Genomic DNA, 17,669 nt, shown 5'->3' on the forward strand with positions numbered 1-17,669 from the left:
CTATCATTACCATGCATGTTCCAGCATGCCTTCTCTTCAGTTTATAAATCCAGACAATGCAATAGCAGAGATCATTTAATCAGTGTCAAAAACAGGAACATATCACATGAATATACAGATAACCATTCAAAAAATAAAGTTTACAAGAAGCTATCTGGGTTTTGCTTCTTTTTTTGTCATCTCTATGCCTTCATACCAAAGGATGAAGACTAGACAGTTCACACCTGAAATGTGTGCAGAGGTAGACAGATTAGCACTTGCACTTACTGGAACACTGCAATGAGAACAGCCCTTCTGAAAGAAGGATCCTCTGAAAATCGATACCTAGGTGGTAATGCTAGATAAAATGGGAAATATGAGACCATGTTGCAGCACTATATAATTCAGGTAAAGAAATCCCTGTTAAAATATCAGTGGAGGTGGCTACTGCCTGATGGAACAGCTTCAATTTGACAAACCTTTAAGTAAAAATGGCCTGTTCTTTCTTAAGTCCAGAATATGCTAAGAAAAGTGAAAGAGACCATCTTCTAGACATAAAAGGCCAACATTCTTCTCATGTTCAACATATTTTCTATGCTGTTCCCCAAGTAAAGCTTTTAGATAGATGGAATCATGAACAAAGTATATAATTTGTCGCCAATTAATGCTACTAAGTAAACTTTTATGGAAAGAAGTGGTTAAACCATCATCTATTAACATAAGCAAAAACTGTAGAACATGATAAATCAAACATGGGTCATGCTCAAAGATTTTTTTTTTGGCAAATCTGCAAAAAGTCTCTTTACAGGCATATTATCTTCAAGTCAACGGTGTCCTCACATTGTCTATTGTGTCCATTATCCTGTCCAAGGCTAGATGCTCCATGCCATAAAGTTTAAAAGTGTCCGCATCAGGATGAAGAACTGACCCTGACTCTCTTGAGACAACATCCAGTTAAGGTGGAACCTTCCAGAAAACCTAACAACTGATTTACCATCTACCATGGAGTTATCGAAGACAGGAGGGCCTGGTGTGCTCTGGTCCATGGGGTCACAAAGAGTCGGACACAACTAAACGACTACACAACAACAACATGGAGTTATCAGTATGCCATGTGGCCATTCTCAAAAGAGCTTTATTATTATTCTGGTAGAAATAGGTAAAGCCTCTTCCCACTCTATAATTATAACAGGGCATCCTTTGGGGAATTTCTGCTTTGCTATAATATGACAGGAACTTCCTGTTGGTCCTACAATTGAATGTGCTGATACAGAATTGATGCCACATTCAAAACAGTCTCTTGAGGAGGAGCAGATGGAGTTCTCTCTCATGACCTTCTCAATAGGTCCAGAAGGTGATTTGTTTCCCTTGGAATGTGCACCATGATGAGAAAGATGCTGTTGCAAAGGTGCAAATTCCAGAGGCATAGCATGAGGTCCATGAGTTTCTTGGACTGGCATCTTTGTCTGTGCACTATACTGCAGTGGAGTCGGCAGTGGTGGTCTAAACAATGGTGTCAGTGAGCAGTAGTCAAAAAGCCTTGCACTCTTCAAAAGTAGCAAGGAGTTTTTAAAAACTGATGTAACAATGAGCCTCCATTCCCACCCCTTGGCCTTAGGTATGAGATTGAAGGCAATGATTTTTTCAAACCTTTTTGGAAGCATCTACTGTTAATACAAGACACAGATGTGGTGGCCCAAATATCATTCTTAGAACAAGTTTGTTGACTTGGCTCACTATCAAAAAATGAGCAAAACTTTCAATGATATTGCCTCATTCTTTTCGAAGGTAGGATGGTAGTGCTCTATAAGGCAAGACTGCAAAGGTCTCAAAAACAGTCTGGCAAAACAGAGAACAGAAACAGTGGAGACCATAAGGCCAAGCAATTTTGGAATTTACAGGCTGGGCCCACAGGATGGACAATGATGTACTGAGATATAGCCATGATGCAGTGAGCCTCTGATTTACTCTAAGAGACCTTTGGGTAGAGTGGGCGGCATATAAGTTAAATAAATAAATAAAATAAATAAATTTATGAACCCCAGCTATGGCCTGTACAGATAGCAATCTGGTTCCAAAAAACATGATGTCTTGTATTGAAATTAAATCCCTCCCTATTGATGCACATCTCAATGTTCTTAAAAAGAGCCAAGATAATATCCAAATGGTATTGTAGATTTGACTCCCTTTGGAGAATGACCAGCCAATCATTAATAGAGAAAGATGACAATACCGTGTCTTCTTACATAAGCTGCCACCTCACTACTGTGAAAATAGCAACCGGAAGAGGATGGTACTGACAGAATGACTTTCCTGATGCAAACTAAAAGTAGTTTCAATATGAAGGAATAATGGTCACAAGAAAGTAAGTATCCTGCAAATCTATTATTGCAAATCAGTCATCTTCCCTGAGTAGAGGAAGACAATTGGCCATTGTCCCCACACAGCTGTGCTGAACAGAATGCTTTCAGTGGCATAAGGTTACTGAATTCTATTTGACAGCTCCACTTTGATACAACTGGGTTATCAACTAGTAATGATGTTGATCCAAGTTCAGACATTAAGCTAGCCTGGCACTGAAGATGATGGGTTTGCTATCAATATAAGATGTGTTTGACAGTACTGAACACGGCTGGTATCATGGATGGATCATATAGGAATAGCTGAAGTGACAAAATGGACATGACAGCCAAAACCTTTGCTTTCACTCTGCAGTCTCCATTTGGAAATGAGAGGTGAAGATCATTTCAATTGCTATATGGAAAGAATGTGATTTTAGGAAGACTGCTGGGGTCTGGTAAAGATGGGACGTTCAGGATACTGATGGTAAGCCTAGAATTTGTTCCAGGTTCACTCTTTGTTGCGGGAGGTGAATAAAAGGTCTTCCACAGTCTGTGTCCAATTTCTCATCTGCTTTAGATGAAAGAAGACCCTGGTGGTCAAATGGCACATAGGCAACCTTGCCTCTATGACTTTATGACAGACTGGTGCATCACAGTCCAGTACAAGACAACTGCTCCAGCCAAAATCTTTCCAGAACAGGCAACTGTCTGTTGAACAGAATTCATTTGCTGTCAAGATAAGTTTGCAGCCTCCTCAATAAATAATACTGCTCCTGCTTCACATTGTTTGGCAGATGATCCATGACAGTGGTTAGTTTGTTCCACAGGAACATCTGATATTGCCCCAAGAGACCCTGCTGATTTGCAATTTTTGTCACAAAGGCTGCCTTATAATAAGCCTCCCATCCCACTTTAAGGCAATTGATGTTATTTTCTTACCTATTGCTAAAGCTACTATAACCAAATTTGGTACATGACACAGCCTTCTTCTTGCATCCTGTATAAATTATCGAGGTGATTACCTGGAGATAAGCACCAATGACAACTTCTCATAAATTCTCTTTACAAATTTTAACAGTAAGGACATCAAAGACAAGGGGACGGGACACTGAGATGAGGTTATCTTCAGGAATCTGCTCTCTGTACAAACATCTGCTTTGCAAATCTGATGAGTATGTAAGAGTGCACTGAGAAGTCCTCTGACGACAAAGGAGAATCATTTGCTTTGACCAATGTATCTGGTAACAATAACCATTGTGCTTCCATCCAGACAGAGCAACAGGACTCAGAGTTGATGTCTGATCCTTTGTGCTGTAATAGTGGTTGGTGTACTAACTTCTCTGTCCTTTCCTCATGAACTTCTAGGGTGGAGATACCAAACGTGTGGGTCTAAGTAATGTCTCAAGAGCCACTTGTGTAAGAGGCAGTCAAATCACTGTGAGTACCAGTACCTGGAATTACAGAGGGCACTGAAGTGAAAGAAATAGAAAAAGTAGTCAATAGAGTTTTGCAGTTAAAGTCAGTGGTTGCAGAGTCAGTGTCAATAATGTACTACCTGTTGATTCACGGACAATATCAAAATAGGTGGAGGATGGTAAGCATCTCTCTTGTCTATAAAGGACATAAGCATGCAAAGATTGACTCAGCAAACTTCAGTAATGCCCACAATACAAAGAGAATAATAAAAGTACTCACTGAGGAAGGTGAGTAAAGCCCCGTCAACACTCCCATCCACCAATCCTCAAGATACACAGTAGAAAAACAGTATTCTGTAGGGCAAACATGATAACTAGTGTGTTTTATCAACTACAATGCCAAGACCAAACCACCATGCTCAGACATGCATGACTGAGTTGGCACCACTGTTTGGCTCTCTTCTTGTACTTCTCCCTCTGATGCATCAAAAAAAGTTAAAGGAAGCTACAGGATTTCTTCTAGGAGCTCAAAAATTACCTGCACCTCCTCACTGTCCAATCCATGTGAACTGACATGTTTAATGTTTTTCTTTTTAGATTGGTCCAATGACTCAGTGGCCTTAGACCTGCCCACTTCGTGCTTAGATATCAACATGGTTGGTACCAATGAGGCCTTTTTCTGAGATAACACCAACATTATGGGCAATGGAAGTGAGGCTGAGATCTGTTGTGTCAGTTCACACAATGATGCTATAGAGGTAGGTGCTATGTCAGATGATACCTGAAGTCATCAGAACATTTAGGACTCTTCGTAATTTACAGAATGACTCCATTTCTCCTGATGTAGCAGCTCATGCTGTTTCACTGTTGCTGACATCACTCTGTCTAAGATTTTAACCTCATGCTTCTATTTCATTGGGTCTGAGCAGAAAAGAAAAAGCAAATTTTACAGGAAAGGGTCTTATGGACTTCTCCTAAGCAAAATATCCATTTTTGTGGGGTCTGAAAGTGGAATCTTTCTCCAACATTCCATGTACTATCTGAAAAAATTCCTGGGGCCATAAGTCCTTATGACAATTATTGCTGCATAATCATTTTTTTAAAAAATCAAGCAAAAACGTAAGAAGTGTCAACTATCTAAGATTAAAACCCAATAAAGTCTATTAAACAGTAACAATGGTCTAAATCAAATGAAGCTCCCAGAGCAGTTCTATGTGGGTATTGTCACTGTTACAGACATGACAGACCTGAGGAGAAGAGGCACTTGAAACATCACTATGGGGGAGGGCTTGGCAACAGTAAAAGCTCTGTCTAGAAGGTTCTTAAAGATGCAGACCCATTAGACTGAATGCAAAGAGAACGCAATGAAAAACAGTGTGGCTTAGGAAAAGAACATATCCTGAAAACTCAGAAAGAGAGAACTTTAGGGAGATTGCTGATTGTAGAAATTGAGCCACTGATTTTGAAAGATACATCTTTCTGCCTTCTGAACCACAGCCCATCCTATTTTGCAGAGTTCCCCAAAGTTCATGGGAGGCTGGGAAAGCTACATTGGAAGACATGAAAAGGAAAGTCTGTTTCCATAATCTATACTCTACATCTTTAACTCCAAATCTTATACTATGGTTAACACAAAAAAGAAGACATGTTATGAAGAGAATGTGTCATACAGCTGCATTCCGGCTTTGTAACAAAGGTTTTGTATTGCGTATCAGTAATCTGTGGTCTGGGTCCATGGAATAAGGCTTCTGAACTTTCTGATTTTTCTCTTCATGCTCCTCATCAGAGTCATAGAAATTTCTTTCAGTATAATCTTCCAGAACACCATCCTATAAACAGACAGCAGAATTTTAAAAAATTGAAAAATTAATTTAAATAAATATTTTTTACTGCCAAGGGACATCAAAATTATAGATTTCAGATACCGTCTTCTAAATTTAACTTTTTTGAATTCAACTACAGCTTAAATTTCTCAAGAGATTATTGACAATTTAAACATAAGAAATCTGTTTCTTTCTCAGAAGCTGATGGAAAGATCTATTGGCTGCCTTGGCCTCTGAAATTCAGCTGACCAAGCAGGACCTTAATAACTATTATGTCTATACACAGCACAGTAATAGATCCATAAATCAAAACACAGAAATACATCTTGTAGGAAATACAGCATGAAACCTTTTTTATTCTAGCGACAAAATCTAATCCCAATAATAGATTAACCTTTAAAATATATTTAAGCATCCATTTTCCAAAAACCATCACAAAACAACATGAGAATAAGATGATTGTCCAACTCTTTTGAAAGCAACATTTGGCATATTTTAAAAGATATAAACTATGTTTTACGTTTTCCCTCTTCTAACATTATAGATAATCCAGAGACAAATATTTAAAAGGACTTAATTCATGTACAAAATTATTGGCTGAAACCCTGTTGCGCAGCTCCATGTGTGGAAAATGGCAGAAGAGGCAACAAATCACTGCTGATTAAAGGCTTCTGTCTTTGGGGATGCTGCAATGCATACAACTTTGTTGCATCATGTATAGTCACACAGACTCTGAAATTGCCTTTATCGGTGGCATTTTGCCTTTAATTAATGGCAATTTGCTGATGATTATGTAATCCTGTTGTGCATGCGGAGCCATGCAACAGGATTTCAGCCAGTCTGTACGTGTTTTCTGTTAAAGTTCTAAAAATACCTATAGGCCTAAATCTAAATGTTAACCCAAACCAGAACAGGCCACTGAATCAGCTGCTGAATAGGAAGTCAACAGTTTAAAAATCCCATTCATTTAATGAGTCTACTACAGTTGGGACTAGTAACCCACAGAATGCTAAAAACTTTTTCTTTTCTAGTTAAATCAGTTCCTCAACCAATATCAGATTGTGTAAATGTGCAACATGACTTCAGTGACAGAAACACAGCTATGACCACAACTTTAGTTAGCACTCATCTAAAAATGCATAACTTTTATAACCTGTATAAAAGACTACATAATCTGTCACATATCTCTTTCTGTTATGTAACATAAGTGATATACAACCATTTCAGTCCAAGGCTCACATACAGTATCAACTAGTGGGCACAACCAAAATCTTAACACTCACCTAAAAATATTTTGGTGTATGCCCATCTTCAAGCATTCCCACTGAAATTGCTATTTATAGACCACTACTACTAGCAGCAAGCAACTACTGACCATGGAAACTAGGTGTGACAATAAGCCCTCTAACAGCCACTTCTTATTTGCCTAAGAGCCCCTATGTCCAAATTTATTTCTCTTCTTCACAACCCAGCCTATGGCCTCTAACAGAAATAAGAAAATGCAACCAAAGGACAGGGCTGTGTAGTTTCTATGCTATATCAATGTGTGGCCAGAATCCAATAGTTCCCCTGACCATATACACTGTGGAGTCTAGTCTGGCTCCATGGGTTCCATAGGATGGAACAAAGGCCACAAGACCTATTAAATTGTTCAAAATCTTTTCATTGTTATTATGGTTGTATAGAATACATTAAATCTTGAATCTTATAGAACTAAAATGGGAAAGAAGAACATACTATTCTAAAAATAAGGACAAACTATCTTCACACAGATGGTCATGCTTTCTAATCATATTATAAAAGAACTCCAGATATTATCTTCCAGATGTGTTGGACTACAAATTCCATTCTCCTCCAGTCAAGTCATCCAGGTTCAACATGTTGGAAGCTGTCGTTAAACACAGCAGTAAAGTATGGGGGAGGGAAGCTATCACATGAAAAACGTCTCATTCTAAAAAGAACACCTCAGTAAGCTGAACACTGACCTGGAAACCTTTACGAATAAGGGACCTGATAATCCATGATACAGGCAATTTTGAGTCTGACTTACAAGGAAGTTACCTTGGAAGCAAACTTTATTTTTTCTGGGTATTCATTACACAGCTGTGTGAAGAATAACTTGTTTTACATAAATTGCTTGTTTTATTTCTCCACCTCACAGCAATACACTGGTGCCTTGCATAGCGATGGTTCCGTATAACGATTAAATCGCTTTGGGATGGACTTTTTGCCATCGCAAAAGTGATTGCTTTGCAATGGTCCCTATGGAAAAATTTCGCTTTGCGATGATCGTAGGGAAGCGATCATCGCAAAGCCTTCATTTTCGGCCAGCTGATCAGCAGTTTCAAAATGGCCGCCGGGTAAACAAAATGGCCGCCCGCTGTGTTTCCTCGCTTAAGAGGCACCGAAAATTGTCGCCCCTATGGAGGATCTTCGCTTAAAGGTGGGTTTTTAGCCCATAGGAATGCATTAATTGCGTTTTAATGCATTTCTATGGGCTTTTTATTTTCACTTAGCAATGTTATCGCTTAGCAGCGATTTTTCCTGCACAGATTAACATCGCTAAGCAAGGCACCACTGTACAGTGGTGCCTCGACTTATCAACATCCCTACTTACAACCATTTCGAGTTACGACCAGCTCCAGCCACAAAATTTTACTTCTACTTGCGACCTGAGCTTCCACTTACGAACAGAAAAGGGCAGGGGGGAAAGGCGGGAAATTCTAATTTCTAACTGTAGGTGGCGACGAGGCTGCTTCTTTGTAGCTCTTTTGCCCCAGCAGTTAGAGTGTGTGCATCGGAGGAGGCTTGGGACTGCCTCCTGCTTCTGTGTGTGTGTGTGTGTGTGTGTGTGTGTGTGTGTGTGTGTGTGTGTGTGTGTGTGTGTGTGTGTGTGTGTGTGTGTGTGTGTGTGTGTGTGTGTGTGTGTGTGTGTGTGTGTGTGTGTGTGTGTGTGTTTGCAGGGAGGCTTCGGGCTGCCTGGTAAGGTAAGGTGCTATTTTCTGCTTTTTAAAAATTGTTTTTGCAGCGTGGTTTTGAGGTGGGGGGGTTATGTTTCTGTGCTGTGATGGGTCTTGGGGGCTTGGGTTGGTTTTTTGAGGGGTTCCCCATTTCTGATGGGTCTTGGGGGATTTGTTTGGTTTTTGGGGGGTTTTCCCCCATTTCCAATGGGTCTTGGGGGGTTTGTCTGCTTTTGGGGGGTTCTTCATTTCCGATGGGCCTTGGGGGTTTGTTTTTGGGGTTCCCCATTTCCAATGGGTCCTGCATGCTTCCCTTGGTTTTTCCGACCTGCCCCCTTTGTTCTCTGTGCATTTCCAATGGGTCTTGCACGCTTGATTGCTTTTCTCCCCCTCCCCCTTCAGCCAGAAGTGATTAATCATGTTTCCAATGAGTCTTACATTGGAACAGATTAATTGCACTTCAATGTGTTCCTATGGGAAATGGTGCTTCGACTTACAACCATTTCGAGTTACGTCCATCTTCTGGAACGGATTATGGTCGTAAATCGAGGCACCGCTGTACCTCCTACCCTGTTCTGGAGTACACTCCAATGTGCAAAGGGGAGGTAGAATTTGCCAAAATTACATTTTTGTAAACACTATTTCAGCTATAAAAACAGGGAAGCATCTTGCAAGCAGCAGTTATATAGAAGAGCTTCCCCCAGTAGGCCCAGTCTACCAGGCTTTCTCGAGGAGTAGACCGGGCCTACCAGGGGAAGCTCTCCCCTGGTAGGCCCGGTCCACCCTGGGAACGCCTGCGTCCGTGGGGGGTGGGGGACCTCCAGGAGGCCTCCGGCAGTGGCGGGGAAGCCCTCGGAGACCTCAGGCAGCTGCGATAGCGGCGGCGGGGACCCCTGGAAAGCTTCGAACCAGTAAGGTGTTTATTTTACATTTTTGTGGGGGGGGGTTTCTTAGGCCGTATGGATTACAGTGTTTTCAATGCATTCCTATGGGAAATGGACCCTCAACCTACGGACTTTTTGACCTGCGGCCACCGTTCCAATATGGATTAATTCCATAGGTCGAGGGTCCACTGTATTCTGGTATACTCTCTTGGAATTCTGAACAATTGCTAAAACGGGTCGAGCTTCAGATATTTTGCAGCAAAGAATGATTCAAAGTAGTAGATGCAGATCCCAATACATCTGTCTACAGCAGTGGTTCTCAGCTTTGGGTCCCAATATGTTCTTGGACTACAACTCCCAGAAATCCTGGCCAGACCAGCTAGTGGTGAAGACTTCTGGGAGTTTTAGTCCAAGAACATCTGGGGACACAGGATTGGGAACCACTGGTCTACAGTAACAATGCCTGAAATGCTGTTGCTCAAAGCAGTAAGTTCCACAAGAGCAGGCCTACTGAATCAGTGGGGAATAAATAAGCCAACTGCTCTATAAATTCTGTTGATTCAAATGACCATACTCCAGTTACAACTTACTTTAGCATAGTAAAGTACAACTAGAGTAAGAGTTTTTGAATCATTGTAACTTACAAAAGAGTTGACTCACCAATACTTTACTGATTCAGTGGGACTCCTCAAGGGCAACTTACTATGCTAAGCAACAGGATTGCGGCCAATGATTCTGCATAGCTCACAATTTAAAGCCAAACTACTAATGAACTGTTGACTCCTGATGAAAAGCTATTCCGACAAATTCATTTGTATGAAATGTTACATTTCAATATGTACCATCACAAAATCACAATACTGTATAGATAAAAATGTTCATTCTCTCATAGGAGTGCAGGCTCACATTTCTGTCTTTCTCTCCCTTTTACTCATGGATTTCTTTACTATTGGGGCCCAAAAATTATTCAAAATCACTAATTCTTAGAGCACTGCATATTTAAGAGTAAGGGTAAAAATCTGCTACTTTGAAAGGAAGGTAAATTCAGAAAATAAAAATGCAAATATGCATTTTACCATTCTTGAATGTATTAATCTAAAAGGTTTAATTTCCATTTTCCTGCATCAGCTTTATTTATAAAATGTCATGCCCTATAAATATGCTGTTATTTTCTATAGTCAAGCACCCCCTTAACAAATCTTCTCATTAATATGTAAATTTAAAGTCAATCGGTCTTCTCCCTGACAGCACCATGAATTCCTAGTGCACTGTATAATCGGTTTTGACTTGGCAACCACTATTTATCAAAGATGTCAGTTAGAAAAATTATGGAAAATGCATCGCAATTGATGTGACTGCAATATACTTTGTCAACACTTAATTGTTCCTCAAATCATACATTTACATATAAACAGTCTAAATACTGATCTATAATGATGCAAATAAACTAAATTAAAAATCTGTTCTACTAAACAAGAAGTCTTGTTATGTGTTTATTTAAGAAACTATTGAAAAAAGCATGAAGACCTCCTGATACCAAAGAGGTTTTCCTTCTGCTATTTTGGCGATTAAATTAGTAAGAAACCAATTTGGTATCTGTACTTCTCTGCCCTGTACAAACAAAATACTGCCAGTCATGGTTAAAAATCTCAGAGGGGACCACGTGTTCACACATATCACTTCCTTTCCTTGTCCAGGATTACATTCACTGGTATTAATCTGGTTATTATGGTCTACCAAAGCTAGACCATAATTCTTGGAGAAATAGAAGCATCATGCAAAAACCATGGTCCACTTCCAAACTCACAACCATAATTAAGAGACTGGCAGAACTGTACTTTGAGCTGAGCCTCCATCCTACATTTATGAGAGGTTAGCTAAAGACATGTCATGCTCCTATAGCCTTGCAATTTATTGGGATTGGGAATCACTGATCTATACCCTCAGACTTGGGTTGCTTTATTACCTGCGTGCTCGTGAGGTCATGAAGCCTGTATTTTGAATGCCTTTCTTTTGAATGTCTCCAGCAAAAATAAAACTGAAAGCAAAAGTGCCCGGTCTCTTAAGGAGCCACAGTTCCCTCCTTGTTTGGTTGAAATTAGGAGCAAGGAATCTCCATATTCTCAAGCATGGGACTACTCTACATGCTCCTGCAGAGCTATATCTCTATATGCCGCTCAAATTCTCTTCTCACGAGAAGAGGGCTGTTTTCCTTTTCCAATGGGAGGGGGAGGGGAGGACTGCAGGATTATAAAGGGAGAGAGCTGGGCGGAGGGTAAGGAGGCAGGGAGGGAGGGAGCTGTGGCTCATCAAGCAGGATCTTTCACTTGGATGAGTGCCCTGGCCATTCCTTACAAAACATGACACGTAGGAATAAGAAGTCTTTGAATACAAGTGACACAGATAATCCTATCCTTTAAATAAAATAGGATAAAGGACACAGATAAACATTATCCATCATTTTCATTTTGGACAAGCCAGATAAGATACTTCAAAGAAAGAAACTTGAAAGGGATACTCATTACATATTTTCACCACCCAGTGCCACCCTCCCCCTCAGGACTAGGTTCCAATACTTACATTTTACAATTAATATCTCCCAATACCTCTCCAGAAACACACTGATTCTTCTCCTGGTGTATACCCCTCCCCTTTCTTCAAGATATATTCCAGAAATGCATTCCATATTTATCTTAAGTCATTATTTTTTTGGAATTCCTCCTCTGATTTTCATATCACATAAATTTATTATTAATTGTCATATTCCACATTTCTCTCTACCATTCCTCCATATTAATATGATTTTCACTTTTCAAATTCTTTATAGTTATTAACATTGCTACAGTTACTATTGTGGTAATTAACTCTTCTTCTTCCCTCTTCACTTGGTTTTCATTAACAATACGAAGGGGTGCTGATAAGTATTGAGCCTTACCCAGAAAAAAATTGAGCTAGGAAGCTATAAATTGCAGGGTGTATTGGCCAATCTGTCTATATTCAACAGTGCAAAAATCAACTACCTATGATTTTAACTTAACTTTCATTTTCTGGTCCAAAGTGAACATGGTGGCACCCCCAGAAAAGTTCAATGTGGAAGAGCATAGGACCATAATCAAGTTCCTGTTTCGCCAAGGGAAAGGTGCAAAGCAGAACCATGATGAAATGTCACAAACTATGGGTGACAGTGGCCCTTCATGTGCAACAGTTAAATGCTGGGTTGTCAATTTTAAAACTGGCAATTTCGGTGTTGAAAGTGAGAAACCCAGTGGAAGGCCTGTTTCTGTCTCTGTGCCTGCAAATGTGAAAGCCATCCATGACATGATCACGGAGGACCGCAAAATATCAGCCAAAAGTATTGCTATATATCTGAAAATATAACGTGAGAGAGTTAGTGCCATTATCCACGACGACTTGGAAATGAGAAAGCTGGCAGCAAAGTGGATCCCCAAACTGTTGACAACCAAACAAAAGAGGAAATGTGTGGAGTCATCAGTGGCTGTTTTGGAACATTTTTCAAGAAATGAGTCAGATTTCCTGGGCAAACTGGTAACTGGTGATGAGACATGGATCTACTGTTATGATCCTGAGACAAAGGAACGGTCTAAGGAATGGAGGCACAGTGGTTCCCCCAGGCCAAAGAAGTTCCAAGTGCAAAGGATGGTGCAAAAGCTAATGGCAACAGCTTTTTGGGATAAGAAGGGAGTTCTGCTGGTGGACTACCTCCAACAGGGTTCAACCATAAATACAAAATATTACTGTGCTTTATTGATGAAGTTGAGGCAAAACATCAAAGAAAAAGTCAAGGAAAGCTCTCCAAAGGTGTCATCCTGTTGCATGACAATGCCTCATCACACACTGCAGGTGAAACAGTGGCAAAACTGATCTCCTTAGGCTTTCAAGTGATGCCCCATCCACCCTATTCTCCCGACCTGGCTCCTTCTGACTATTATCTGTTCCCCAAACTCAAAAAACACCTAAAGGGACAATGATTGATTGATTGATTGATTGATTGATTGATTGATTGATTGATTGATTGATTGATTGATTGATTTAATTTATATGCCGCCTACTCTACCCAGAGGTCTCTGGGCGGCTTACAATAATTAAAATTCAATACAATAAAATGATTAAAATACAATTAAAATACAATTAAAATTGAGAGTGTTCTGGAGGCAACAAACGCTGCAAATGAGTGGTTACACCAGCAGTCAGAAGAATTTTTTTTGCAGGGACTGAAGAAGCTGCAGGACAGATGTGGCAAGTGCATTGACTTCCTGGGAGAATATGTAGAGTTGTGTGGCAGTTACACCTTCCTAGCTCAATTTTTTCTGGGAAAGGCTTAATACTTATCAGCACCCCTCATATTCAATAAAGCAATCATTGGAGATATTTGTATATCTACCCCAATTATTTCCCTTATCTCCTTAAAAATTTTCAATTCTTTCCTTCCTGGTTTGCAGAACCACAACATATGCAAATATATCCCTTTATCTTTCTCAGACATCCAACACAAATAGAATTTTGTTTACTGTGTTTAGCTTGTCGTCATCGTTTAGTTGTTCAGTCCTATCCGACTCTTCGTGACCACATGGACCAGAGCACGCCAGGCCCTCCTATCTTCCACTGCCTCCCGGAGTTGTGTCAAATTCATATTGGTTGCTTCAACGACACTGTCCAACCATCTCATCCTCTGTCGTCCCCTTCTCCTCTTGCCTTCACACTTTCCTAACATCAAGGTCTTTTCCAAGGAGTCTTCTCTTCTCATGAGATGGCCAAAGTATTAGCTTTAGCTTCAGGATCTGTCCTTCCAGTGACCACTCAGGGTTGATTTCCTTTAGAATTGACATGCTTGTTCTCCCTGCAGTCCAGGGGACTCTCAAGAGCCTCCTTCAACACCACAGTTCAAAAGCATCAATTCTTCGGCGGTCTGCTTTCTTTATGGTCCAGCTCTCACTTCCATACATCACAACAGGAAAAACCATAGCTTTGACTATGCGGACTATTGTTGGCAAGGTGATGTCTCTGCTTTTTAAGATGCTGTCAAAGTTTGTCATTGCTTTCCTCCCAAGAGGCAGGCGTCTTTTAATTTCGGGGCAGCTGTCTACATATGCAGTGATCATGGAGCCCAAGAAAGTAAAATCTGTCACTGCCTCCATATCTTCCCCTTCTATTTGCCAGGAGGTGATGGGACCAGTGGCCATGATCTTAGTTTTTTTGATATTGAGCTTCAGACCGTTTTTTTGCCCTCTCCTCTTTCACCCTCATTACAAGGTTCCTTAATTCCTCCTCACTTTCTGCCATCAGAGTGGTATCATCTGCATATTGGAGTTTAGCTTAACTGGTGTTAAATACTATTTCTATATTACCTTACAGCAGTTTAATTTTTACTAACATATATTTCATTAAACTTTTATTCCACATCTTGCTCCATTCTTCCCCTTTGATTTCTTTACCCAAATCCTCCTGTCATAAATCTTTAATTATGTGTGTTTCATATTTGCCTATACCAGTAGTTTATATATTTCATTTACAATACCTTTCCTATTTTTTATTATTTCCCTTTTCTGTCTTTTTTCTATATTCTTCTTAAACTTTGCCAATTTTCTTCACATTCCTTCCTTCGTTTTCCAATCCTGTGTCCATTTTTCTAGTTGAAGTATATTTAACCATAAAATCCCCTCTTATTGGGGGATTTCTTGTATCTTGTGGGGTCGTAGTGGCGCTGCGGGTTAAACCACAGAAGCCTCTGTGTTGCAAGGTCAGAAGACCAGCAGTCGCAAGATCGAATCCATGTCGCTAGTCCCAGCTCCTCCCAACCTAGCAGTTCGAAAGCATGTAAATGTGAGTAGATAAATAGGTACCACCTCGGTGGGAAGGTAACGGTGTTCCGTGTCTAGTCGGCGCTGGCCATGTGACGACGGAAACTGTCTGTGGACAAACACTGGCTCTATGGCTTGGAAACGGGGATAAGCCCTAGAGTCGGACACAACTGGACTAAATGTCAAGGGGAACCTTTATCTTTACTTACCTTGTATCTTTTCCATCCAATCCTTAATCCTTTTAAATCTGGCTGATGAATTTATATATTCAGATCAAATCCCTAGTTAATGAAACTTATTTCCATAACAATACTGCAACAAAGGTGTACAATCTCTGATGACATTCAAGAACTTTAATAAAATTAAGAGGACTTTTTTGTTCTCTGTTGTCTCTTGCTTGGTTGCATAAAAATTTTCCTTTGTTTTAATCACAAAATATTAACTAGAGCCACTGAATTTTAAACTTGAAATAGACCTTGGAAATTAGTCAGCCTATCCCCTCTATCAGTCTAAGAATGAAACATGGATCTCATTGATTACATTGATAACAAATGACTACTTACAACCACTAATTAGGAATACCTGTGTTTGTTTGTTTGTTGTATCCCACCTTTCTCCCCAAAAGGACCCGAAGCAGCTTACATCATTAAAATAGTATTTAAATGATAAAAGCAGTAAGTATACAAATATTTTAAAAGAATTAAACATTTATTATATTAAACTGGTAACTAAGATGAATATTAGAGCACATTTAAACAACAGAGGACAACAATCAATTTAAAACTCCTCTCAAACCATCAGTCATTGAAAACCCTGCCTGAAGAGAAAGGTCTTTGCCTGCCTGTGGAAGGACAACAAAGATGAGGCCAGCCTAACTTCTTGTGGGAGAAAGTTCCAGAGTTTGGGAGCTGCAACAGAGAAGGCTCTCTCACATGTCCTGACAAAGTCCACCTGTGAAGGTGGTGGGACCACAAGAAAAGCCTCCTCTGATTATCTTAATGCCAGGGTAGGCTCAGAGAGGGAGATGAAGTCTTTTAGATAGCTTGGATCTAAGCCGTTTAGGGCTTTATAAGTTAAAACCAGCACTTTGAATTTTGCCTGGAAATGAGTTAGCAACCAGTGGAGCTGTTGTAACAGGGGAGTTATATGTTCCCTATAACCAGCCACAGTTGACTGGTTCACCTTTTGGAGTTTCCGAACATTTTCCAAAGGCAGACCTACGTAGAGCATGTTACAGTAATCCAACCAAGGTGTAACTAGGGCATGTGTCACCATGGCCAGACCAAACTCTCAAGAAACAGCACACTAGTTTAAACTGTGCAAAGGCATTCCTGGCCACCACTGAAACCTGGGCATCCAGGCTCAGAAATTATTTCAGCAGCTCTCCCAAGCTGTGTGCCTGTGTTTTAGAGGGACTGTAACCCCATCCAGCATAGGCTGCAACCCTACTCCTTGACTTAGTTTTTAAATGAGAAGGAGCACCTCTGTCTTATCAGGATTAAGAGTTCTAAATAAATTTGCAGAAATCTACAACATTGGTTTGGATCCTGACTTGCTGGGAATGAACTCTATAAAGAGGCCTTCAAGGATATCACCTGGGCAATAATTCTTGTCTTGCCTAAGGAATCCTTAAACACAAAACTACCACTAACAGTATTTTTAAGGATTTAAAAACAGTACCACTCAACATTCAGGAGGAGAACCATCAAGTCTTAGTAGTAGCAGCAGTGAGAGATGTCAGACTGCTTTCTTAACAGTTCTATTCACTATCAACTTCAAAGCATTAAATACACATATGTATTACTGATCCAAAGTTACTAGTGTACAATCCAGAAAATTTTAGAAAACCTGTTTCTAGAAAAACTGAAACACACAAATAAAATTTCAAAAAATTACTCACCTCTTTCCAAGGACTCACAAATTGTGTACGTGCGTATCGAGTCAACATGTGGATAATGACAACCTGGCCCCATTCTTCCACATCAACCAACAGATTACAGAGCTTTCGGTAGTTGTTGTGAATCAAATCTATTCTTTCTGGACACACTTCTTCAAATGCCATCACAACACTTCCTGCTACAAGCTAGAGAACAAGAATATAAATGAACGAGCATCAGCAATTATTCTTGGAATCTGAAACTGCAAAATATGACAGGTTCCAGGAGGAAAGAAGCAGGAACACAGGAAGGGAAATTACAACTTCTGACTGGGAAGCATGTAATTTCTGTAAACTTGAGCATTTTTCATAACATGTAATAGTTTCTTTGAAAAAGCTTCTACTTTTATATATTTTTACTTTTAAAAACTCTGATATTTTAAGAAATATTTGTTGTTGTTTAGCTGTTAAGTTGTGTCAGACTCTTCGTGACTCCATGGACCAGAGCATGCCAGGCCCTCCTGTCTTCCACTGCCTCCCGGAGTTGGGTCAAATTCATGTTGGTAGCTTT

At 40.0% G+C, this 17,669-nt stretch overlaps 1 protein-coding gene across 2 annotated transcripts in view; it reads right to left on the reverse strand.

The window, feature by feature from the left end:
- The window catches only part of AP3B1 (adaptor related protein complex 3 subunit beta 1), a 196,901-nt gene that overhangs the window by 140,666 nt on the left and 38,566 nt on the right, over positions 1–17,669 (reverse strand). For both annotated transcript variants that reach the window (XM_072992677.2, XM_020804063.3), the window contains exons 7-8: positions 17,123–17,305; positions 5,407–5,565 (exon numbers count right to left, since the gene is read on the reverse strand). In XM_072992677.2, the coding sequence (XP_072848778.1) occupies positions 5,407–5,565; positions 17,123–17,305 (342 nt within the window). The remainder of the gene's footprint in view (positions 1–5,406; positions 5,566–17,122; positions 17,306–17,669) is intronic.

The sequence above is a fragment of the Pogona vitticeps genome, chromosome 2 (assembly GCF_051106095.1).
Source record: "Pogona vitticeps strain Pit_001003342236 chromosome 2, PviZW2.1, whole genome shotgun sequence".
Lineage (NCBI taxonomy): Eukaryota > Metazoa > Chordata > Lepidosauria > Squamata > Agamidae > Pogona > Pogona vitticeps.